This window comes from Drosophila miranda (assembly GCF_003369915.1).
Source record: "Drosophila miranda strain MSH22 chromosome Y unlocalized genomic scaffold, D.miranda_PacBio2.1 Contig_Y1_pilon, whole genome shotgun sequence".
In the NCBI taxonomy this organism is placed as follows: domain Eukaryota; kingdom Metazoa; phylum Arthropoda; class Insecta; order Diptera; family Drosophilidae; genus Drosophila; species Drosophila miranda.
The window spans coordinates 45,426,055-45,452,196 of record NW_022881603.1 but is presented as its reverse complement, the minus strand read 5'-3'; the positions used below and the strand labels follow the sequence as shown (position 1 = coordinate 45,452,196).

General features: G+C 41.4%; 1 protein-coding gene across 1 annotated transcript in view; it reads left to right on the top strand.

The window, feature by feature from the left end:
* Nucleotides 1-26,142, top strand: part of LOC117189378 (protein Wnt-5-like) — a 134,572-nt gene that overhangs the window by 70,976 nt on the left and 37,454 nt on the right. The window contains exon 7 of the mRNA XM_033394502.1: nucleotides 25,344-25,446. Coding sequence (XP_033250393.1) covers nucleotides 25,344-25,446 — 103 coding nt within the window. The remainder of the gene's footprint in view (nucleotides 1-25,343; nucleotides 25,447-26,142) is intronic.

Here is a 26,142-nt window from a genome sequence, read left to right as displayed (position 1 = left end):
GTACAATTCATCCACCCCATCCACACAAGTAACAGGACCCCACTCAAGAATCAATAACTGTTTCTTCCCATACTCCAAGCTAGGGCCCCCCATAATATAAACAATGGACCACATTTTTTCATCAACATTAGAATCACGCCACTCTCGAGAAATCGATTCTTTAGAATCACGCCACTCATGAGGACCAATCAAACCTAAACATAAAACCAAGGAGTATCACATTCCTAGCTCCGTCATGTAATGCAACACCGATCGGCAGCAGTGGATGCCTTTCATCAAAGCCGACGCATCCCCAAATCCCCAGCCGAGGAAAGCAACGCCCGAAGCCAGAGTCGGGAGTTCCAAGAGAAGGGCTCATGGAAACTAGCCAGCAGCAGAGAGATCAGTTCCGTTTGAGACAAGCAGACCCAAAGTCAAGTCGGGGAATTCATTTAAATCTTGTGACATAAAGATATTTAAGTTGTAAAATAAAAGTCTTTTTTAAAAAACTTAAAATCGAGTTGCGGATATTTAACTGGGGCAGCCGGTAGGATTTCGTTTAAAATTAACTCCTATATTTCGGTAATGGTCAGCTTGTGTAATTTCTAATTACTGTGATCACGTAATCCCGGAATCGTTAATAAAATTGTGAAATCCGCCAAAGAACCTGTGTGTTACGAGCACATACGATTTGCAAAACTAAAATTAAGTGAACTGAAGTAAGCGGAGATAGTGATCCACCAAGAACAGTGAAACACTAAATACAAAATCAAAAAACTTACAAGTGAACCAAAATAAAGTTAAAAACTACTGAAAACAAAACCCAATCAACACCAACAACATGGCGTTACCACCACTATCATTGAGCGAAATCCACTTGAACCAGGCACTGCTGTCGATCAGACAAATACCTGCCTATGACGGTTCATCTGGACAGCTAAGCTCATTTATCAAACGAATCGAATATGTATGCGGATTATATCCAACTGAAGATCTTCGCCAAAAAAGGATCCTATTTGGAGCGACCGAGATCCAACTGTCAGGAGAGGCACAACGCATATCGCAAATGATACAACCCAACACGTGGCTCGAACTGAAGACGGCGCTGATCAACGAGTTCAAAAATCACACACCATATGAAGAACTCTTACGACAACTATACACCACCAGATTCAACGGCAGTCTTCGTAAGTTTATAGAAGAATTAGAGATAAAAGCATTATTAATAAACAATAAGATAAACTTAGAAAACATACCAGAAAATAATGTCATTTATAAAAACGCTTTGAACAACACAATTAAAGATGTCATTACTCGAAAACTTCCTGACAGAATGTTCATGACCTTAGCAAGAAAAGATATTACCACATTGTCTAATCTTAAGAAGGCAGCACAAGAAGAAGGATTGTACGAAGCTAGTACAACAGATTCAGGTACAAATAAAGATCAATCGAAATCGTCTCAATCAAATCGAAAGAATGTTGGAAACTATTATCCAAATTATAATACTACTAACTATCACAATCAAACTCAGAGTTCATCTGGAACAGGTCAGACTAATCGAACAAATCAAAATCAAAATTCCCAAAATCCTGGATTATACAATGAGTTCAAAAATTCCTTGAATCAAGGTAGGGCTCAGAATCCATTCAATCAGCAAATATCTCAAAACCAAGCTAGTGGGAGTGGACCCAACCAACCTACTAAAAGAGGGAGGGAGAGCCAGAGTGGCCAAACGAAGATGGACGTAAATTTTCATCAAGCCGCCTCGGAAGAAACCGAGGAGGACCCTATATAAACATTACCATTAATAAAAGAATATTAAGGTGTATCGCTGACTCGGGATCATCGATCAACATCATGAAAGAAAATTATACAGATTCCGAGATAAAAGACGATAACCTTACGGTCCATACCATCAATGGACCTGTCCGTTTAACTAAGAGTATAATGAGGAATGCGAACAAAACATGTCCGTCCGAACAAAAGTTCTACATACATAACTTTTCCGAAAATTATGATGTTTTATTAGGAAGAGAATACTTGATGGCAAGTAAAGCCGTCATCGATTACAGAAATGACACTGTAACACTAGGAGCTAGGTCGTACCCAATCATTCAGAGTGGAGAAGCTATTGAAGCCGGCAAGACCGCACAGAAGTGCACTGATCCCTCTACAAAAGAAGAGAAGATCGCACCTAAGTGCCTTGACCCATCTCCAGAGGGAGATCAATACTTCGCTTCCGCTCTAGACAGTGAATTAAGGGAATGTAATCAATTAAGATTGGAACACTTAAACGACGAAGAGAGGGAAGAGTTAAAGAAGGTCTTATATGAGTTTAACGATGTGCAGTACAGAGAAGGTGACAATTTGACTTTCACAAGTACAATCAAGCACGAGATCAAAACTCAACATGAAGACCCGGTCTACAGACGACCATACAAATATGCCCAGATACATGATCAGGAGGTAAACCAGCAAATCAAAGATATGATCAGGCAGGGAATAATTCGAAAGTCGAATTCTCCTTACTGCTCGCCCATATCTATGATTCCGAAGAAGATAGATGCTTCAGGAAAGCAAAAATATCGAATGGTAGTAGACTATAGAAGTCTAAATGAAATAACAGTTAAGGACAAATTCCCAACTCCACGAATGGATGAAATCCTAGACAAACTAGGTAAATGTCAGTATTTTACGACAATCGATTTAGCAAAAGGTTTCCATCAAATACCCATGGAACCTAGCTCAATCCCCAAAACTGCGTTCTCCACTAAGCATGAACATTACGAGTTCACTCGTATGCCCTTTGGGCTAACCACTGCCCCAGCTACCTTCAAAGATGTATGAACAATCTGCTAGAAGAGTTAATCTTCAAAGATTGCTTTGTATACTTAGATGACATCATTATATTTTCCACTTCATTGGAAGAACACTTGTTGTCACTAAGGAGAGTATTTGGAAAGTTGAGAGACGCCAACTTGAAGCTACAAATGGATAAATGTGAATTCATGAAAAAGGAAACTGAATTCCTAGGTCATGTAGTCACTACTGAAGGAATAGTACCAAATCCAGGAAAAATCTCTGCCATTGTCAAATTTCCAATACCAGAAACGACTAAACTAATAAAGTCATTCTTAGGTCTGTGCGGGTTCTACAGGAAATTCATTCCTAATTTTGCAAACATAGCAAAACCCATGACACTCAAACTAAAGAAAGGAGCTGTCATAGACCCCAAGGAAGAAAAGTGCGTCGAGGCATTTGAGAGACTAAAAGTACTCATCACCTCAGACCCTATCCTTGCGTTCCCAGACTTTGACAAAATGTTCACGGTAACAACCGACGCTAGTAAAATAGCATTGGGAGCGGTTTTGTCACAAGAACACAAACCGATCTGCTACGCTAGCAGAACCCTAAATGAACATGAAATAAACTATTCAGCCATCGAAAAGGAATTATTAGCGATCGTATGGGCAACCAAGTATTTCCGTTCATACCTGTTCGGTAGAACATTCGAGATACAAAGCGATCATAAACCCTTGATTTGGTTGAACAACCTCAAGGAGCCAAATATGAAATTACAAAGGTGGAAAATAAAACTGAATGAGTTTGATTTTAAAATGAAATATCTACCAGGCAAAGAAAATCATGTAGCTGATGCCTTATCAAGGGTAAAGATTAATGAAAATCTCCTTGGAGAAGCTTCCAATAGCGTTGGTGCAACTGTACATAGCGCATAGGAAGACAATCTAAATCACATTGCTATCACGGAAAGACCAATTAACTATTACAATCGGCAAATTGAGCTAATAAAAGGCAATGAAGATAAGGTAGAAACAATTCGTTATTTTCACAAGCTAATCATCAAGATCACGTATAAGGAAATGACTAACACCTTAGCGAAGGATATAATAAAGGAATATTTATGCAACAAAAAGAGCGCATTATATTTCCATAACGAAATAGATTTTCCTCCATTCCAAAAAGCCTATTTAGAAATCATTAATTCTAACAATATAACCAAAGCTATTAAATCAAGCACGAAACTCCTAGATATTCAGAATTACGCTGAATTTAAAGAAACCATATTAAAGAATCATAAAGGCTTACTCCATCCTGGGATAGAGAAAACCGTCAATTGGTTTAGGGGAAAATACTATTACCCGGATTATCAAAAACTAATCCAAAACATCATAAACGAATGTCCTACTTGTAATATTGCCAAAACAGAGCATAGAAATACGAAGTTGGCATTCGAAACTACACCGGAAATACTGAACATCAGAGAGAAATACGTCATAGATTTCTATATGGTTGGTAACCAACAGTTCCTATCATGTATTGACGTATACTCGAAGTTTGCCACTCTTGTAGAAGTAAAAAGTCGTGACTGGTTAGAAGCAAAAAGAGCCATCATGAAAGTTTTTAACGAGATGGGCAAACCAATTGAAATCAAAGCCGATAAAGATTCAGCTTTTATGTGCACAGCATTGCAAGCATGGCTGAATGCGGAAAACGTCAAAATAGAGATCACTTCCAGCAAAAATGGAATATCTGTAAATAAAAATAAAACAGTAAATGAAAAATTAAGAATAATATCTAGCGAGGATAACCCAGAAGATAGATTCACGAAGTTTGAATTAATTCTTTATACTTATAATCATAAAACCAAACATAATACCACAAATAGGACACCAGCTGATATATTCATTTATGCAGGCTCACCTGATTATGACACCCAACTAAATAAAGTGAATAAAATCACTCAATTAAATAAAAACCGCATAGAGTATGAAGTAGATACCCGCTATAAACTATCACCTCTAGTTAAGTCTAAGGTAACAAATCCTTTCAAAAGGACGTGCGAAATTAGACAGGTAGACGAAAAACATTATGAAGAAAAGAATAGGGGTAGGAAAATAACTCATTATAAATCAAAATTCAAGAAAAAGAAGAAATCTAATAGAAGCAAATATAATAATTCCAGAGAAACCGAGGAAGTTAATGGAATCGGCGAACTTCAACACAATTAAAATCCTCATCTTCCTCATAATTACCATCGTAATGGCACAGGGCCAAAACATAGAAATAAATCCTATTAAATCCCAAAACGGATATATGATATTCAAAACTGGATCGATTAACATACCTATCAATTACGAATACCATTATCTAACTGTTAATGTAACTAAAACCGAAGAACTATACCAAAATTTATTAATGCAAGCCACTAAATTCCAGGACATAATCCAAATAAAACATCTAGTAGACAAATTGCAAAAGAGAAATGAACGGGCTAAAAATAACCAAAAGAAATAAAAGAGGCCTAATCAATATAGTAGGAACAGCCTACAAATATCTCTTTGGAACACTAGATCAGGAAGATAAAGTCGATTTGGAACAAAAAATAGAAAATTTAGCCAGCCATAGAATTCAAATGAATGAACTAAATTTGGTAATAGATGCAGTTAATAGCGGAATAAACGTTGTGGAGATAATGTTTTTTATCCCCAATCGGCCGACTAAGTATTTCGAATTAAATAAAACTCGGCGCAGAAATAAAATTACGACGGCCAACGGCCCTCTTGAAAAGGCCTTTTTGAGTGCGGATGACGGCTACTCTGATGGTTCCATCCTTTCCTGGGATGACGCTCTCAATGCGGCCAAGCGGCCACCTTAATGGTGGCAGCGTTTCCTCCTTGATCATGACGAGCGCTCCTAGCTTGATGTTTGGAGACGATGACCGCCACTTGCTCCGCTCCTGAAGAATCGAAAGATACGCCGTGCTCCATTTTCTCCAAAACGCCTGCTTCATTTGACACAACCGCTGCCATCGACTAAGTAGGTTGACCCGGAGATGCGCCACATCTGGCTCGTCGAATGCAGCTTTTGGGGCTCCATTGAGAAAGTGGTTTGGCGTGAGCACATCTAGATCATCGGGACTTTCTGTAATTGCATAAAGCGGACGGAAATTTAACAAAGCAGAGATTTCACAAGCCAATGTCTGAATTTCATCAAGAGTAAAAATGTAGGTCCCGACGATGCGATGAAAATGATATTTAGCTGCTTTAACAGCCGCCTCCCACAAACCCCCAAAATGAGGTGAGCGAGGGGGGATGAATTTCCAGTCGATTCCACTAGAAACGCAGAGATGTGACACAGCCGACGTATGAGGATCGCTGAGGAACATTTGCCGAAGCTCCAAAAGCTCATTTTTTGCTCCTACAAAATTTGTAGCGTTGTCTGACCAGATGATTCGAGGTTTGGGACGTAGACTTATAAAACGCCTTAATACTGCCAGAAAGGATTCTGTAGATAGATCCCGAACGACTTCCAAATGAGTTGCTTTGGTGCTAAAGCATACGAAGACAGCGATGTAACATTTGATAGGAGGCCTGCTTCTGACTTCCGACTCGTGATAAAAGGGTCCGCAAAAATCAACGCCCGTTGTGTGGAATGCTGGATTAGTCCTTACGCGATCCGCAGGCAAGTTTCCCATGATATGTTCCCTCAGTTCTGGCTTCAAACGAAAGCATCTAACACATTTGCGAATGATTCCCGCAACATATTTGCGTCCACCAATAGGCCAGAATTTTTGCCGAAGCAGTCCGAGCAATCCTTGAGCTCCTGCGTGGAGAAACCTTTCGTGAAAGAAGATAATAATAGAGACAGTGACAGGATGTCCCTTAGGAAGCAGGATCGGGTGCTTCGCGTCGTAGTCCAATTCGGCATTTTGGAGGCGGCCAGAAATGGATTCAGTGAGGCCATCGTGCTTTTTGGGGGTAGGGCCTGTTTGCTGGCGAGGGCCCTTATCTCTTCCGAAAATTGTTGCTGCTGTATTGCCCTTATGAGCAAATGCGTACCATTTTTGATGTCGATTACGGTAAGTTGACCCTTCGACCGCGCTATGCCTTTGTCCTTGAGAATGTAGAATCGATATATGTAAGCAAAGACGCGCTGCATGGATCCGAATGAGTTTTGAAATTTGCAATCGTACGATACATCCCTTTCGTTTGAAACAACCAATGCTGCATGACGACGTTCTGGTACATCGGTCGGCAATTGCAAGCCTGCAGGCCACTTTGAGCTCTCAAGACGCAAGAATGTGTAGCGTGCAGGTGTGGGATAGCTGTCGTTTACCCATACTAGTATGAAGAGATTTCGTGTGCACCTCTAGCTATGCTCTGACTAAGCTCGCCGGATTGTCGGGGTTCGTTCTACTCTCTCCTATCACATACTGACACACACTCGCATAATGTTTTAGGTGCACATTTAAAAATTAAAAAAAAAGAAGAACCAAACATAAAACTAACAACAGAATCCAGGTTTAACCGGAGCAAGGAATTGGTTATGGGACTAACAAGTTGGTTGTGGAAAGTGTGGACATACTTATTAATTACTCTACTCAAATGATGAGAAACTCCGGTGTTAGTGAGTATCTCTATCTTCTCTACCCTCCCGACCTATGCTATACAGGTAACCTGACCGTATAGACCCTTGAATAACGTTAAACAGTTATCATCCCACCACTTCGATCATGCCTTTCTGAGGGCGGAGTACTGAATTTAGAACATATTAGGGTTGTACTTCAAAATCAATATCATTATATATATATATTTCAATAAATCCCTAATCATATAACTAAATTCTTGGGGGGGGGGGTTTTCTTAACTTATAATTAAATCCATTTTTGTTGTGTCTCGATAGCTTAATATATTAGTAAGGAATTGCGAAGAAATATTAAGAAAAATAAAGATTTAAAAATGACCATCATATATGGGTAACAGATTCTAAAGGGGTGAGAGGTACCAATACATTATGGTTACGGATTTATAAAGGGAATATCAATAGAAAATTACATGTAACACGCAGGTTACTTCCCAGCTCAGTGCATATATGTACTTGTTCTTATTTACAAACTCACAGCGCTTTTGGTAGGCTAGTACCGCTTTTTCCATTCGTGATCGTTGAGCTCAATGATGACGTTGGTGCATAATTCTAAGGAAAGGAAAAGATATTTAATACGAGTATATGTGCACATGAGCGTACTAGAGTGTACTGCTTTGTAATCTCAAGGAAAATTAATGTTGCTCTCATACCCATTAGTTTCCAAAAACCATTATGTTGGCTGTGTTACATAACTAACTATAAAACTGTATACATCGTGTGACGAAAGAGAATGGTTTTTAGCCTGGCACATGAAATCTAGAGGAAAAAGGGCTTGTGTTACATCCACGAGTAACTATGGTCCTCTATTGCCGTGATCGAGAGACATGTCAGCCAGGCTGAGTAGGACTGCGCCTCCGGAAGAATCCAACAATAATGCAATCAATTCGAGTTCATTATTGGGTGTCGCTGGCGCAGCTAAATCACTTGAAGATGGGGTAAATTAACTCCTTAGCTGGGCTTCAGGTTGCCGATCAAATTTGACGTCGGTCTGCGGACTACACTCTCATTGGAGGCTCGATAAACGGGTGGCGTCAACGGCGCCAAAAATAAGGGTCCGGAGGCGCCTCTTGGTTTTCGCCGTGCATCCACACGGTTGTTGAGGCTTTCGACGGACAACGTCAAGCTGCAGGTTTCGCTGCTCGGTGCCTCCCGCGGGTTTACTACTTGTCTTATCAATCCACCGGCAACACTCCTCTCATAGACCACACCGTATATGCACTCCTATGCGACTGATGATCGCACGAGCGGTACCGTGGCTACGGGCCGCCGTCCTATAACACAAATTCATATATATATATTTTACCACGAACACTTTCCAAATTAATCACGGACATACCAGCTATGTTTTCTTTTCTTTACACTGCTTTCCTGGTTAATTACTCCTGATTCTGGGTCTTTATTGAACTCGGTTCACGAGGTATGGCGTAGTTGCCAGAACTGTTCGTTGGCTAAATATATATATATATATATTTATTTATTCCCGAGTATAGCACAAACACGTCCGCTTTAATCAATCGATTCTTTGTCAATACTCCAGCCCAACTTCTGCAAGTTCAGCCAAGCGGTACCGAACCAAAAGCTCGAAGATCGGATGATATTTGGGGAATTTTAACTGCATAATCGGATGATCTTAGGAACTTTAACTGCATAATCGGATGATGTTGGGAATTTAAACTGCATAATCGGATGATCTTTCGCCCATTTGAGCGAACTTTTGGGCAAGCTTTTAATCTATGCTCTCCCTACGCTACGCTACTCTCTTGGGTCAAGGTAAACGTGACGTCTTTCGCTTAAATGCGTGCGCTGCGCGCCGACTCTCTTTAGAAAGCTTTTCGGAAAGCTTGCAGCTTACGATCCACTTTCGGAGTTACTATGTCTCTGCACTTTTAAGCATTACCAAAAGAAAACTATGCTTATCCGTGATGTTCTACACTCGTTCCCTTAATTCGGCCCCTACACCACAGTTGAAGACGTAATTGTTCTCACAATGAGACTTAAACTGAAGAAGGCCATTTACTAAGGTTTAAGCTGAATATCTTTCAAGTGATAGACTCCTAAGTTTTTCTTATCTTCGCTAGCTAATTGGTAATACATTGTCCCCACTCGGCGAATAACCTTGGCTGATATAAACACAGGCGCCAGCTTAGCGCTGAACTTTTTTACAGCGTTGCTCTGGCAAAAATTCCGGGCATACACGACGTCTCCGACTTTAAGTTGACGGACCCGGCTACGTAAGTTGTATGTCCTCGCATTCTGCTCGTGTGATTCAGCTACCTTTTGTTGGGCGGCTTGTCGACATACTTGTACTACATTTGGATATTCGACTCTGGTGTCATCCGATAGGAGATTTAGTCGTCTAAGTAGTTCATAATCCTTTCCGTTAAGAATCATATTCTGCCCAAAAGCAAGAAAATATGGCGAATACCCTGTGCTTCTATGGATATTGGCTCGTAACGCTGCACTAATTTCAGGTAACTTGTTGTCCCAATTAGTATGATCTTTGCCGACGTACGCTCTTATAGCCGCTAACACGGATCGGTTTAACCGTTCACTGGCATTGGCTTGCGGTGAATATATGGCAGTGCAGCGGTGAGTTACCCCGAATCTGGTAAGGAATGACTTGAAATTCCCAGAGACAAACTGCGAACCATTATCGGTAAGTATAGTCTCAGGGACCCCGAAAGTACTAAATAACATATTTTCTAGGAAGTCACACACTTTACTTGAGGTAAACTTTTTGAGCGGACATAAGAAATGAAATTTGGTGTTGTGATCTACAATTATTAAGATACCAATATTCCCTTGCTTGGAACGCGGATACGGGCCCAACAAATCTAGATAAAGCTTTTGAAAAGGTCTTTCTGAAATCATTGGCTTACCCATTGGTGGTCTTAGCACGACATTAGCACTTTTGGTCTGGCGACAAACGTCGCATTTTGATACATAGGCTCGTATTTGTGTAACCATTTTTGGCCAAAACAAGTACCTTTTCACCTTTTCAACGGTTTTCCCAATACCACTGTGGGAAGCGTCTGGGGGTCATGAGCCCTGGAAATTATATCGCTGGTAAGGCCTGATGGAATCCAAAGCTTCCAAGTTTGTTTATCTGCTATCTCGTCCCCTGAAGATGGTTCGGTTCTTTTATACACCAAATTATCGTCAATTTTCAAATCGGGTAACTTAAGTTGATTAAGCCTTATGTGTTCTATTAGATCCATGTATTCGTTCGATTTAAACTCTGTAGAAGTAAGGTCGACTATGGGTCCGTTGCCGTTCAGCTCTCTTACCTCGGGTTCATCTTGGCGTGACAACGCGTCGGCCACTACGTTTTCGGACCCTTTTCGATGTGATATTTGAAAATTAAATCCCTGTAATTTTATAGCCCAGCGGGCCAAGCGACCTGACAAATCTTTTTGCCTCATAAGCCATTGTAGGGACGCATGGTCCGTTATAACTTGGAAATCCTGTCCTTCTACGTAAGCTCTAAACTTCTTTATTCCTTTAATCACTGCCAAGCACTCGAGTTCAGTGACCGAATAGTTTCGTTGCGCCTTGGAAAGTTTCTCGGACATAAACGCTATAGGTAATTCTATCCCTTCCTCGTTTAATTGAGCTAGTACGCAGCCCAAACCAAAGGTGCTTGCGTCACATATTAACAAAAAGGGTTTCTTAAAATCGGGGGTGGCTAGGATTGGAGCAGATGTTAAGCAGGATTTGAGTTTATTGAAAGCTTCTTCAGCTGATGCGTTCCACTTAAGTGGTTGATGCTTTTTTAGTAGTTCCGTTAAGGGGTAGCTGACGGTGGCATAGTTATCGACAAAGCGTCTGTACCATCCAGCCAGTCCTAGAAATCTCCTTATCTGTTTCACCGTTTTTGGGATCGGGAACTCCATTATGGATTTTATTTTCCCCGGATCTGTCTTTAACTGACCATAACCTATTATGAACCCCAGATATTTAATCTCCCGTATACAAAAGTTTGACTTGGCTATATTAATCGTGAGATTTGCCTTACGCAAATGCATCGCTACCTCTTGTAACAGCACCAAGTGTGAATCAAAGTCATCTGAGAGCACCAGTAAATCGTCCAAATAGACAAAAACCCGATTCCTGAGGTGTGCAGGTATCACCTGATCCATAAGTCGGCACAACGTTTGAGCGGCATTAGTTAAGCCAAACGGCATTACCTTATACTGGTAAAGCGGCCTATTGGGAATGGTAAAAGCTGTATAGTGCCGAGATTTTTCTTCCAAAGGAATCTGCCAGTATGCGTGTTTCATGTCAAGTCCCGTTATGTATTTGGCTGGTGGTAATCTACTAAGAATGCCATCAATATGTGGTAAAGGGTAGGCATCTTTGCGAGTGTTCTTATTAATTTCTCGAGAATCTAAACATAATCGATTTTTCTTACCTTTCTTAACTAAAACGCAATTGCTACTCCAGGAGCTATTCGATTCCTCGATCACGTCTAATGCCAGCATTTTCTCCACTTCGTCAAACATTAACTTTTCCTTCGCGGGTGAAATCGGCCAATGGCGTTGTTTGACTGGTCTATCGGGTACCATTTCGATCGTGTGTTGGATAGCTTTCGTACGTCCTAATCCTTCCCTTTCAAACGAAGGAAACGAATGGATCACGGATTCTAGTCTAACCTTTTGGTCTTTGCTTAGATCGTGTACTGGCGGGGATTCCGAAGCCCTGGTTTCATTTCCTACGTCTAATTCTTGTACCACCGATCTATCCGTTAAAAGTCTTGCTACAAGACCGAATTCTATCCAGAAATCAATCCCTAAATACACATTTTGTTTCAAGGCGGGTATTATGAAAAATTCTATCTCCTTAGTATGATCGCGAAAAGTTATGGGAACTGTAATTTTCGCTACTACCTTACAAGATTCATTATTGGCCGTTCGAATATTTCCGGAGCATTTCTTTGCCTTGGCGTGTTGCGCGAACGACTTAGCGGCTTCACTTCCAAGACAGCTTATCGTCGCCCCCGAATCTAGCAAGGCCATGAAGTTTTGTTCTTCTATGCTTAGTTCTATAAATAATCTGTTATCGGAGCTCAAAAGGACCGACGAGACAAGTCTTTTTCGCACCTTCTTTACCTTGGTCCAGAATTGCCTTAATCGTATGGTCGAACGTTTTGGTTGATACTTTAATTCTAGCTTATCTGAACGGGAACTTTCACCATCTATATCTATCTCCTCCGTCTGGGTTTGTGCCTCTACAAGGGACCTATTAGATCGAATTTTTGGACAATCCGGGTTGGAGGTGTTTTCTTGGAAAGTTTGCTCTTTCATTCTGTCATCATTGCCGGATGCGTCAGAATGGTGTTGGATTGCGCATCCCGCTTGCGGTTTTCCGATGGGTTACATTTTTCGCACTTTGGCTTAAAAGTATTTTTCGCCCCGCAGCCATAACAGAAGACTCGGCGTTCTGCTACGCAATCTTCAAACCGATGACCTGTTTTGTCGCAATTCCAGCAAACAAACCGCTTGCGGCGTAGCTCGGAGATACTCTCTTCTTCGAGTTCTTCTTCCTCACTCTGAATTTCTGATACGTGAGGTCTAGTTACCCTGTTTCTCTGTAAAAAGTTGCCAGCATCTTTACAGAAGTGTTCATGCTTTTTAACTTCCTCCCTCAACTCACTTCTATTCTGTATTTTTAAATGCAAAAGCTCATATCGCAGAGCACTTTTCGCATTCCGCTTAAGAATATCGATCAGCTTGAGTTCGCTTATCTCGTGTGAAAGTCGTGCCACTAACTTCTCAATGTCTGACTGAAAATCTTCGAAGGATTCGTTGTCCTTCTGTTGACGTTTCCGTATCATTTCCCAAAGGTCAAAATCATCTTTCTGATCGTCGAATCTTTGCCTAAACGCTGTACAGAACGATGACCAGGAGTATTGGTGGTTTCTTCGATGAAAATCCCAGAACCAATCGCTGGCTTTACCTGTGAAAAGCAGATGCAGATTGTCGCAAAGTAACTGGTCATCTTTCCCCAGAGTCTGTCCTGTAAGAGCACGAACGCGATATAGAAATTCTTCTACGTGCATTGCGTCTCGAGAACCATCAAATTTAAGACGCCAGCTTAGTAGGATATTTGCCGCTTTTGCCGGTGCTACATTTCCGGCTGTTTGACTACTCCTAGGAGTTCTTCCTTGGGAATCGCCTCTAACCATGTAACTATCATTGTCTACGTCTCGTCTAACATTACTGTGTGACTCTGAGGGACCTCCGTTACCCGTAGCAGCCGCTGCGGCTAAATTCATATTGGAAAACTGGGCCTGTATAGTTTGTTCGATGGAAGTTTTTATGAACGAACTAAGGTTTTCCATCATAGATTTCTCCTGATTTTGCATGACCGAATGGATGTAATTCGTAAGGTTTTCAGGTTGAGCGTTACTAAGTGACCTATTTCCGTTGCTACTAATCGACTGTCGACTCTCGGATAAATATTGATCTAAACTAGCTTGATACCTTGTTTGCATTCCTCGTTTAGGGGTTGTTCCTCGCCCTCGACCTCGGCTGTTTGTTCTCCCTTTTCTACGTAATAAGGTTGGATCTAGTTGTACCGTCCCATTGTCTTCGTTTCCCCGAACATTAGGTGGTATGGAGCCAGAGCTTAGGTGTAATTCTGCTGCTAGAGTATTATTTTCGTAACGCAGTCTACCAGGTTCGCATTCCGACTTGCACACTGGACAAGACTTTTCGCTTTTCAAATGTTCGCATACGCACGTATTATGAAATCGGTGGTGACAAGGCGTGGTAGCTATTAACTGATCTTGCCGCAAATTTCCCTGGCAAATAATGCAAAGCGAGTCTGGATTGATCAATGCCGAAGCTAAATTTTCATTACTTCGGTGGACCGCCATGATTTGTATGAATTTCTTAATAAAAAAAAAATAATAATGAAAATAAAATTATGAAACTAATATGCAAATATGAGTTAACGAATATGGAATTTACTTAATATGTTCGCCCTCTCCAGGCATGATCTAGGTGGTCTACCACTAACTGTACGTTTCGATTTGAATAGTTGAGTAATTAAGTTGTGTATGTTGGCCAGTTCTATTACCAGTTTTGAAGGTATAAGTCCGGATAATGGACAGTCTCTACTTATCATAAGTAGAAGATCGTGATTCCTAAAATCTGCGACTTTTTCCTAACCCAACTAGAATTTGATAAAGGAATCTCTACAGCCAAGCTCAAGATAATTTAATGAATATAACTTTGAGTCGGGGTATCCGTCTTTTGAATAACTCCCGCAGTTCCCTAAATCAACATCTTTAGCTATCTCGTTGGTGGAGTCCTATATCGTGATATCAGTATATTGTAACTACCTATATAAGCTAGTCCATCCGGAGGAAGAGACAACAGATTATACACAGGTCGACTTTTCCAACCATGAAAAATAGTCGTAGGTTCCGTATGCAACAGCAACAGCTGTCGTACTCCCACCCGAAGAGATCTATCAGTATAGTATTACCAGAGAATTATTGTTTTGGATGGAATATAGAGCTATGGTGGAGCCTAGCCCCAGAATGACATGCCATGGGTACTAAAGTTAAGTACCAACTTTACGAGAGATCATGTCCCTTCGGGCCCCACGTTGGGCGCCAATTATGTTGCGTGCAGGTGTGGGATAGCTGTCGTTTACCCATACTAGTATGAAGAGATTTCGTGTGCACCTCTAGCTATGCTCTGACTAAGCTCGCCGGATTGTCGGGGTTCGTTCTACTCTCTCCTATCACATACTGACACACACTCGCATAATGTTTTAGGTGCACATTTAAAAATTAAAAAAAAAGAAGAACCAAACATAAAACTAACAACAGAATCCAGGTTTAACCGGAGCAAGGAATTGGTTATGGGACTAACAAGTTGGTTGTGGAAAGTGTGGACATACTTATTAATTACTCTACTCAAATGATGAGAAACTCCGGTGTTAGTGAGTATCTCTATCTTCTCTACCCTCCCGACCTATGCTATACAGGTAACCTGACCGTATAGACCCTTGAATAACGTTAAACAGTTATCATCCCACCACTTTGATCATGCCTTTCTGAGGGCGGAGTACTGAATTTAGAACATATTAGGGTTGTACTTCAAAATCAATATCATTATATATATATATTTCAATAAATCCCTAATCATATAACTAAATTCTTGGGGGGGGGTTTTCTTAACTTATAATTAAATCCATTTTTGTTGTGTCTCGATAGCTTAATATATTAGTAAGGAATTGCGAAGAAATATTAAGAAAAATAAAGATTTAAAAATGACCATCATATATGGGTAACAGATTCTAAAGGGGTGAGAGGTACCAATACATTATGGTTACGGATTTATAAAGGGAATATCAATAGAAAATTACATGTAACACGCAGGTTACTTCCCAGCTCAGTGCATATATGTACTTGTTCTTATTTACAAACTCACAGCGCTTTTGGTAGGCTAGTACCGCTTTTTCCATTCGTGATCGTTGAGCTCAATGATGACGTTGGTGCATAATTCTAAGGAAAGGAAAAGATATTTAATACGAGTATATGTGCACATGAGCGTACTAGAGTGTACTGCTTTGTAATCTCAAGGAAAATTAATGTTGCTCTCATACCCATTAGTTTCCAAAAACCATTATGTTGGCTGTGTTACATAACTAACTATAAAACTGTATACATCGTGTGACGAAAGAGAATGGTTTTTAGCCTGGCACATGAAATCTAGAGGAAAAAGGGCTTGTGTTACATCCACGAGTAACTATGGTCCTCTATTGCCGTGATCGAGAGACATGTCAGCCAGGCTGAGTAGGACTGCGCCTCCGGAAGAATCCAACAATAATGCAATCAATTCGAGTTCATTATTGGGTGTCGCTGGCGCAGCTAAATCACTTGAAGATGGGGTAAATTAACTCCTTAGCTGGGCTTCAGGTTGCCGATCAAATTTGACGTCGGTCTGCGGACTACACTCTCATTGGAGGCTCGATAAACGGGTGGCGTCAACGGCGCCAAAAATAAGGGTCCGGAGGCGCCTCTTGGTTTTCGCCGTGCATCCACACGGTTGTTGAGGCTTTCGACGGACAACGTCAAGCTGCAGGTTTCGCTGCTCGGTGCCTCCCGCGGGTTTACTACTTGTCTTATCAATCCACCGGCAACACTCCTCTCATAGACCACACCGTATATGCACTCCTATGCGACTGATGATCGCACGAGCGGTACCGTGGCTACGGGCCGCCGTCCTATAACACAAATTCATATATATATATTTTACCACGAACACTTTCCAAATTAATCACGGACATACCAGCTATGTTTTCTTTTCTTTACACTGCTTTCCTGGTTAATTACTCCTGATTCTGGGTCTTTATTGAACTCGGTTCACGAGGTATGGCGTAGTTGCCAGAACTGTTCGTTGGCTAAATATATATATATATATATTTATTTATTCCCGAGAATAGCACAAACACGTCCGCTTTAATCAATCGATTCTTTGTCAATACTCCAGCCCAACTTCTGCAAGTTCAGCCAAGCGGTACCGAACCAAAAGCTCGAAGATCGGATGATATTTGGGGAATTTTAACTGCATAATCGGATGATCTTAGGAACTTTAACTGCATAATCGGATGATGTTGGGAATTTAAACTGCATAATCGGATGATCTTTCGCCCATTTGAGCGAACTTTTGGGCAAGCTTTTAATCTATGCTCTCCCTACGCTACGCTACTCTCTTGGGTCAAGGTAAACGTGACGTCTTTCGCTTAAATGCGTGCGCTGCGCGCCGACTCTCTTTAGAAAGCTTTTCGGAAAGCTTGCAGCTTACGATCCACTTTCGGAGTTACTATGTCTCTGCACTTTTAAGCATTACCAAAAGAAAACTATGCTTATCCGTGATGTTCTACACTCGTTCCCTTAATTCGGCCCCTACAAATGGTGGTCCAGAGATCCAAAGGCTGCTATCCATTAGTTCAGCGGGCGTGGCTCCACGTGATATGATGTCGGCAGGATTCAACTTTGTGGGCACGTGATGCCAAGTCATTCCAGCGGTGAGCTCCTGAATCCGCTGAACTCGATTAGAAACAAATATATTAAAATTCAATGGTGATTCTCGAATCCAGGCAAGGGCTATGGACGAATCCGACCAGCAATGTATTTGGCATGGAGCTGATAATCCCTTAACTATGGTGGACACTAGTTCGGCTAATACGAGGGCAGCGGACAGCTCAAGCTTGGGGATAGTCATACTTTTCAAGGGCGCGACTCTGGATTTAGAGCATAAGAGATGACTTTGCACAATGCCAAGAGCTTCCGAACGCATGTATACACAGGCGCCATATGCTGCTTGGCTCGCATCACAAAACGCGTGCATTTCTAATCTGGCTTGCTGCCGAAGCACGTAACGTGGAAACTTAAAGTTTTTAACCATCGACAACTGCGAAGTCAGCTCAATCCAAGTCGTATGTAGATCCTGGGGCAGGCTTTCGTCCCAATTCAACTTTAGGCTTTCGTTCCATAGCGACTGCATAAATATTTTAGCTTTTGTGATGATGGGAGAGATGAGCCCTAGAGGATCGTAGAACCTAGCTAGTGTAGACAGGACCGAACGCTTCGATATTGGGCCTGCAGCGGTTCCGACGTGAGCGAAGCTAAACAGAAGATTGTCCGTGGTGGGATCCCAAACTAGACCAAGCGCCTTGGTTACTTCAGTCCCGTCATGAAAGGTAAGGAACTTTTCGCGATCCGCCTCCGATACGCCTTCCAAAGCAGCGGGTTCATTGGAACACCATTTACGTATGGGAAAACATCCTTTCGAAAGTAGCTCCTTTACCTGCTGACGAATCTTGATGACAGAATCAATGCTGTCCCCTCCAGATATGAGATCATCGACATAGAAATCTCTTCGAACAACATCAGCGCCAAGCGGAAAACGCAACTCTTCATCATTTGCCAATTGATGCATAGCACGAATTGCTAAGAAAGCGGCAGGTTTGGTTCCGTAAGAAACAGTCTCCAACTTGAACACCTGAATCTCCTCCTTCGGGTCATTGCGCCATAGGATGCACTGCACGTGCGTATCGGGATGGGAAACGCGTACACAGCGGTACATTTTGCAGATATCGCCACACAAGGAGACTTTAAAAAAGCGGAAACGAAGCAGAGTTATCTGAATTTTAGGTTGGATGGTGGGTCCAGCCATTAGCGCATCATTCAGTGATACTCCAGACGCTGTTTTGGCAGATCTATCGAACACTACGCGTAATTTGGTGGTTGTACTATCCTGCTTGTGGACGCAATGGTGAGGCAAGAAGTACTGCGGGAGGTCTGACTGCCGCGAAGCTGGCGACATGTGTCCTAAATCACGATACTCCTGGAGAAACTCCATATATTTTGCCTTAAGCTGTGCATTTTTTGCTAGCTTCCTCTCCAAATTGAGAAATCTGCGTAGTGCCTGCTGATACGATTCTCCTAATTCCTCTAGACTGAATTTGGTTGGCAAACGCACGGAGTAAGCTCCGGACTCTAGGCGAATGCAGTTTGTGACGAAATGCTGTTCGCAATGAACATCTTCCTCCGAAATTGATGAGGGCGAATAATCTCCATCGACTTCCCAAAACCGCCTTACAATATCGCACAAATTAAAATATCGCTTTCTCAGAGTTTTTAATACTTCCTGACACTATCCAGCCAAGTTTAGTCTTCTGCAATGTTGGCAATTGGTCTGACAGTCGAATCTGTCCAACGCACATTAATTCGAAAAACAAACCAGCACCTATCAACAGATCGACACGCTGGGGCTTGGCGAAATTAGGATCAGCCAGTTTTAGATTATTTGGCATTGGCCAATCCTTTGCGTCTAGGCCGAAGTTAGGCTGCATTCCTGTGATTGAGGCAGTGATAATTGCAGAGAGGAAACCGCGATAGCTTTCGTCTTGAGATTGCAGGACGATGTCCACAGCCTTGCTGGATGGTAGAATTGACTCTCCAATACCGGCGATTTTAACGTGAGACGGGTGAGGATCTAACTGCAGCTGATTGGCGAGTCTCGATGTTATAAAGTTAACCTGAGAAGCGGAATCTAAAATGGCACGACATGGAATAAGCGATCCGAAACGGCCCCTGACATATACGATTGCAGTAGCTAGCAGCACGTTTTGGCTAGGCAGAGATTTTTGACTCGAGGGGGGAGGGCTAATATATTTGCTTGCTACTAGGGCACTTGCAGGATCATGCTGGGTCGATTCCGTGCTCGGCGACGGCAGCTCAGCGTCAGCGCCCGACTGCATGTGGAGCAGTGTGTGATGCTTGGCTTGGCAATTTCTACATGCCCCTGACTTGCAGCGTTGCAATGAATGGCCTTTGTTGAGGCAGTTTAGACATAAATGGCGCTTCTTCACCTCCTTGTATCGAGAAAAAACAGGGAGATCTATAAATGCCTGGCATCGGAATATGTAGTGATCGGAGGATTTGCAATACTTGCATGTTGAGCTATTATGATCGTTAATGGAGGTGATTAGGGTGCTAGGTTTACTTTCTCCCACCTGCTGGCTAGGAATTGTTACCATAGCCGATCCCAAATTTTCCAGCATCCGACATCTTGCTTCCAAGAATGAGGCCATGCTTGACCACCGAGGCAATCCTGACGTCGGCAAGTTCTCTTCCCATTTCTCCTTGGTCTTGTGGTCCAATTTCGTGCCTATGATGAAGATCAGCAACCCATCGGAAATCTCCTGCGGGGTCGCCAAGGTCTGAAGTGCACGCAAGTGCGAATTGATTTTATCGCTGAGCGCGCGCAAGCCGATAGCCGAGCCCTTCTCCACCCCTTGCAGCCCGAAAATAGCCTTGACGTGTGCCTGAAAATGTAACAGTTTATTATCGAATCGCAACATTAGTAAATTCAACGCCTTGTCGTAATTCTCCTCAGAAAGTTCCAAGGAACGAATCGTATCCAGCGCAGCACCATCTAGACATCCACGAAGATATTGGAATTTTTCGATGATTGGTATACGATGGTCTTTGTGCACCATTGTCGAAAACATCGCGTGGAATTCTGGCCAATCCATGTAGCTCCCACCGAATCGCGGATGCTGCAACTCGGGTATTCGAGAAAGGCCTATACTATTATCGGCGAACAACGACGAATTCCCCTCGAGAGTATGCCGAGCCGTTGATTGGCAACATTTACCGTGCGAGCAGCCATCAACTCCCGCGACAGCCTGGACCTATCCTTGACATAAACATTCGAAAAGTCCAGCCGGGCATCATGGGCTAACTGCAGGAAATCCAGCCTTTCAAGGCTCGTTTGAGCGGCATCGAAATCCGCATTCATTCGCTCGATCTGCTCTAAGCGAGCTTGAAGTTCTGCCTCATCTAACTCGGCAAGCTCTTCCTTGGTGAGAAAGCGATCCATGGCCAAGAATTAGGTGCTATTTGGCAAGCAGCTAATCGGCTGGGTTCTGCTCCGAACAAACGTTATAAACAAACTTAATGAAGAAAAAGACAGGAATCAACAAATAGAAATTTTGATATTCAATCTACAACATTTCACAGAATATATCGAAGATATAGAACTAGGTATGCAATTAACTAGGCTCGGTATATTTAATCCAAAATTATTAAAACAAGACTACCTGGAACAAATAAATTCTGAGAAAATACTAAATATAAAAACCTCCACATGGCTAAAATCCGATACCAACGAAATTCTAATAATTTCCAACATTCCCAAAGACATTACAAAAGTACCAATCTATAAAATCGTTCCGTATCCAGACGAATTAAATAACATGTTAACAGATATGACATACGACAAGTACTACATAAAAAATGAAGAAGTATTTGTTAAAGAAACTAGATTGAAAACCAATGACAATTGTATAAAAGGAATTTTAATGCAAATTCCCACTAAATGTCCATATTCCAAAACTTTTCAAAACTTTCAAATAAACTTTATTGAACCCAATATACTAATCACATGGAATCTTCCAAAAACAACGCTAAACCAGAATTGTGTAAACCAAGAAATCATAGCGGAAGGAAATACCATTATAAAAATCTACAACTGTTCAATCCAATTAAATGAATTTACAATATCAAACACAATGTTAGATTTTGCCCAGAATGTTTATGTCAACAACAACATAACTAAAATAAAACCACTGTCGTATGTCCAAACTAATGAAATAATTATGCAATACACCAAATATAGTAACCTATTACAAATAAGTCTACTAATTTCATTTGTCATAATTATATTATGATATTATATTACTAAGTTATGTAGCTGTTAAATTTAAGAAAACTTCTAAAAGAGTCACGGTTAAATGTATTAACCCTATAATAGAAGCAGAAGAGGAACCAACCTCAGCCACCGCACTTGACACCCCGTCACTATACCCGAGGGTAATCGCCTAGGGACAGGCTAATAACAAACGTTGGGGGAGTGACATATCCATAATTCCCCACATCCCATACACATTATGTTTATGTACAATTCATCCACCCCATCCACACAAGTAACAGGACCCAACTCAAGAATCAATAACTGTTTCTTCCCATACTCCAAGCTAGGGCCCCCCATAATATAAACAATGGACCACATTGTTTCATCAACATTAGAATCACGCCAATCTCGAGAAATCGATTCTTTAGAATCACGCCACTCATGAGGACCAATCAAAGCTAGACATAAAACCAAGGAGTATCACATTCCTAGCTCCGTCATGTAATGCAACACCGATCGCCAGCAGTGGATGCCTTTCATCAAAGCCGACGCATCCCCAAATATCGATCCAGGCACGTACGCCACCGACACGAAGATGCAGCCGAGGAAAGCAACGCCCGAAGCCAGAGTCGGGAGTTCCAAGAGAAGGGCTCATGGAAACTAGCCCGCAGCAGAGAGATCAGTTCCGTTTGAGACAAGCAGACCCAAAGTCAAGTCGGGGAATTCATTTAAATCTTGTGACATAAAGATATTTAGGTTGTAAAACAAAAGTCTTTTTTAAAAAACTTAAAATCGAGTTGCGGATATTTAACTGTACATATATACTAGAAATACACAGTTTTAAGTACGCATAAGTTATTGTTCTTTATTAGTTCTAATGTTGATTTTTAAATATGTATGGAGTTTGTGTGCGTGTGGCTTAAACTCTGTTTCCAGAGCGACAGAGCTCACACCCTAAAATGTACAGGTTCGATATTCAATATTGCGGTATTCCTTAGAGCAACATAAAATCTATGTTCTGCCTGAATACAGTCAAATTGCAGATGCAAAACTGATGGTATGGCCGGAAACCAAAAAAGCGTCTAGCGTTAGTAAAAGTAAATCTTCTAGACCTGGTGGAATACCCTGTAAAACGGCTCATTAAAAGTTTACCTCGACATCAGATTAAGAGTCTGCCGAAAATCTCACATTAATCAGCAATAAGGCTGATTCTACAATGTTTTTGGATACATCGAAATATTAGAAAATTCCGCAACCTTCGTCTGCTCTCTACTCCCGCCCTATATTATTTAAATACGCCATGGAATCTTCGGATTAAATAAGTCAACTGTAATCGATATTAAGAATCAGACTTAAAATATGGGTCAGGTACAACATAAAATCAAGGAAGGAAAAACCATACGTGTCGATTTTGAATTTTTTACTATTTTAATTGATGGATAATTTCTTAACGATCACACTTTTACCACGTCGACCTCAAAATGCGCATTTTATAAAAAAATACAAAAGTACTTTAAAAATTTTGATGATTCCATAATTAAAGAGGAAACCTTAGAATAGAATAGAATTTTCCCATTGCATGCAAAGATAAGATGTATGGAGTTTATTCTTAAACTTACATATACCATTATACGAAGCGGAGAATTTTTGGACAACGGCACGCCAGCCAAGGAAAAACAAAACAATGGAAAAAAAATGTTCAAGCTAAAATCGTTGACAAACTATTAGTGAAGGTGGGCATCACAGACATACTTTTAGAAAAACGAAATTACTGCAGAAATAACTGGGGTGGATTTTATCAAAAGATTGGGTGTCATTTTGCATATTTAAAACTGCTAAGAAAAAATAAACACCCGCAAGTTTGATGAACATGCCTCGAAGACTGCAGAGCTGTTACCGAAAAAATATCCTGAAAATAAGCTAACTCCCACGCTTCATAAAATTTTGGCACATATTGAATTTTGAATTGGACAACAAAGCCTAACAATTGGAGAGATGTCAGAGGAAGCTCAGGTAATGAAAATATTTTTTATGAAATATTTTTTTTTTTAAGAATTCCAGTCATCTTATTTGCGATAGCGATTCCAAACGCAATATAAAATGTATAGATTACATAAATCATAATATCACGTACATATGTACTGACTGAGTACCGGGTTAAAAGTAGAGCCGCAGTCCTTGCTGCGACTCAATACTTTCCCGTTCGTTTATTTTGTTATCTGAAACCTGGAACTGAGACCTACCTAAGGAACGTTTGGAAGGATCTCGAGCTTTTGAAGTCACTGGAGTAGATTACTGTGGACCTTTTTTCTACCGATCAGAAATCCGCACGAGGCCTCCGATCAAGTGCTACATTAGCGTATTCATCTGTTTCACTTCTAAGACTATACACATGGAGCTCGTAAAGGATTTGTCCACCGCATCGTTTCTAGGCGCACTAAAGCGTTTTACTTCCACTCGAGGAAGGCCAAGTCAAATTTGGTCGGACAATGCGACAAACTTCGTTGGGGCCAAGAACGAGCTTCTGGAGCTAAATAAGCTTTGTCTGAGCGAACCGCATATGAAGGAGGTCCACGAATCCTGCTTGGCTGACTCGATCGACTGGCGTTTCATCCCACCTCGCTCTCCGCATTTTGGCGGGTTGTGGGAAGCGGCCGTGAAGACCGCAAAATATCACCTGTACCGCTCAGTTGGACCATCTGTGCTTAGCTTCGACGAGCTGCGCACTCTGATCTGTCAGATCACTGCAATTGTTTCGAAAATCCTGATGATTTAGACGTTTTGACTCCTGCTCATCTGCTTTTAGGCGGCCCCCATGAGCAAATCCTCGAGCCTGACCTAACGAAGCTGAACTACAATCGTCTGGATGGCTGGCAGCGGGTCACCCAACTACAGCAAATATTTTGGAGCCGTTTGCGCGAAGAGTATCTCACTCTTTTGCAAGAGCGCGAAGTGGCGTACCCCCGCGCAAAACATCTGCAAGAACGACCTCGTTCTGGTGAAGGACGAAAATCTTCCTCCAATGCGTTGGCCACTGGCTAGAGTGGTCGATGTCGTTTTGGGCAAGGACGGAGGGTGTCGCGTCGCTGACCTGAAGACATCCTCAGGAAACATCAGGAGGGCCGTCACTCGGCTATGTTTGCTGCCCCTTAAGGAATCTGTTGAGTGACTAGCTCCCAACGGGGGGAGTATGTTCGGGCCAGCCGCTGAAGAATAACCGTAACTTTAACATTATTATTGTATGAGCAGAGAGAGCCGCCTATGTTGTAAAACGTTGACGTTCTGCAGAGCTGCTGCGCTCTCCCGCTAAAGGGGCTCTCTGCCGCCGCCACTTCGGCAATCACTTTGATCTAACGCCGTCGTCTATAGTTTAGTTCTATGCTAACCCCTCTGCGCATTGGTTGCATATCGATCTCGCATAAGGTTTATCTGGCAATAGCAAGCAATCGGCTTCCGCTAAGCCACCAAGATTAAATACGAATTATAAAGTTTAACCCGAAATCTCTTTTCATTTTTGAAACACATAGGTGCCAAAAAAGCTTGGCATCTCAAACAGATATATTGCATTAATAATGTGCGTATTTCGGGATGTCGACCGTCCTGCAATGTTAGAAAATTCTTTTGCCTCAGTCTCCTTTTTATATGTACCATATGCTATGATAATCATCTAATTTTAGATTTTTGTATTTTTTTAAGGCCGTCATTAAAAAAACTCGAATAACTTGCAAGTGTCATGGAGTCTCTGGATCATGCAGTTTAATTACCTGCTGGCAGCAATTATCATCTATAAGAGAAATTGGTAAGTTATTTTCTAACAATAAAATAGTGACATGATATGACGGTCATCTAAGAATCATGTAGACGTATACGGTCTTATGGCCCTAAGTGTTTTTATGCGAAGTGAACTATCTTCTTATATCCCTTGATAGAGGCAAATTCCAATGATGCTGCTCTCGTAATGACGAAAAATTCCGCCTGGAATATGTTAAGTAGGCTGCTATTTAAGATTCTGGCCTAATTATGACAAAACAAACTTTAGTTATTGAAAATGGTTTTATTGGTTTTACAAATATTCGCAAAGAATATGAATAACCATTTTCAAACGTTTAAAACTCTTATCGCACAACTTTCACCATCTCTAAAACAAGACTTCATCAGCTTCTGTCGGCGTCGAAATACGTTGACAATTCAATTTTTTTGATAGCTGAAAAGAGTTTTCATTAATTGTGATAAAATGTGTTTGAAGCAGATGTCCTTTTGATTCGATACATTGGGCGGTTAAAAAATCTATCTATCTGAGTGGTTTGATGTGGAAGAGCTTGGACTGTAATAGTAAAGAACACTCTTGTAGGTTGGTTTTTCCTGATATTATCAAAAATCTTCCGGACAAAAAAATTGTTACTGACCACTCAGAATTGGTCTTCCTACTTTTCTCTATCGAAAAAGTAGCAGCAGTAGTTGTTTAACAGTTTTCGAACAAAGAGGCAAACAGTTT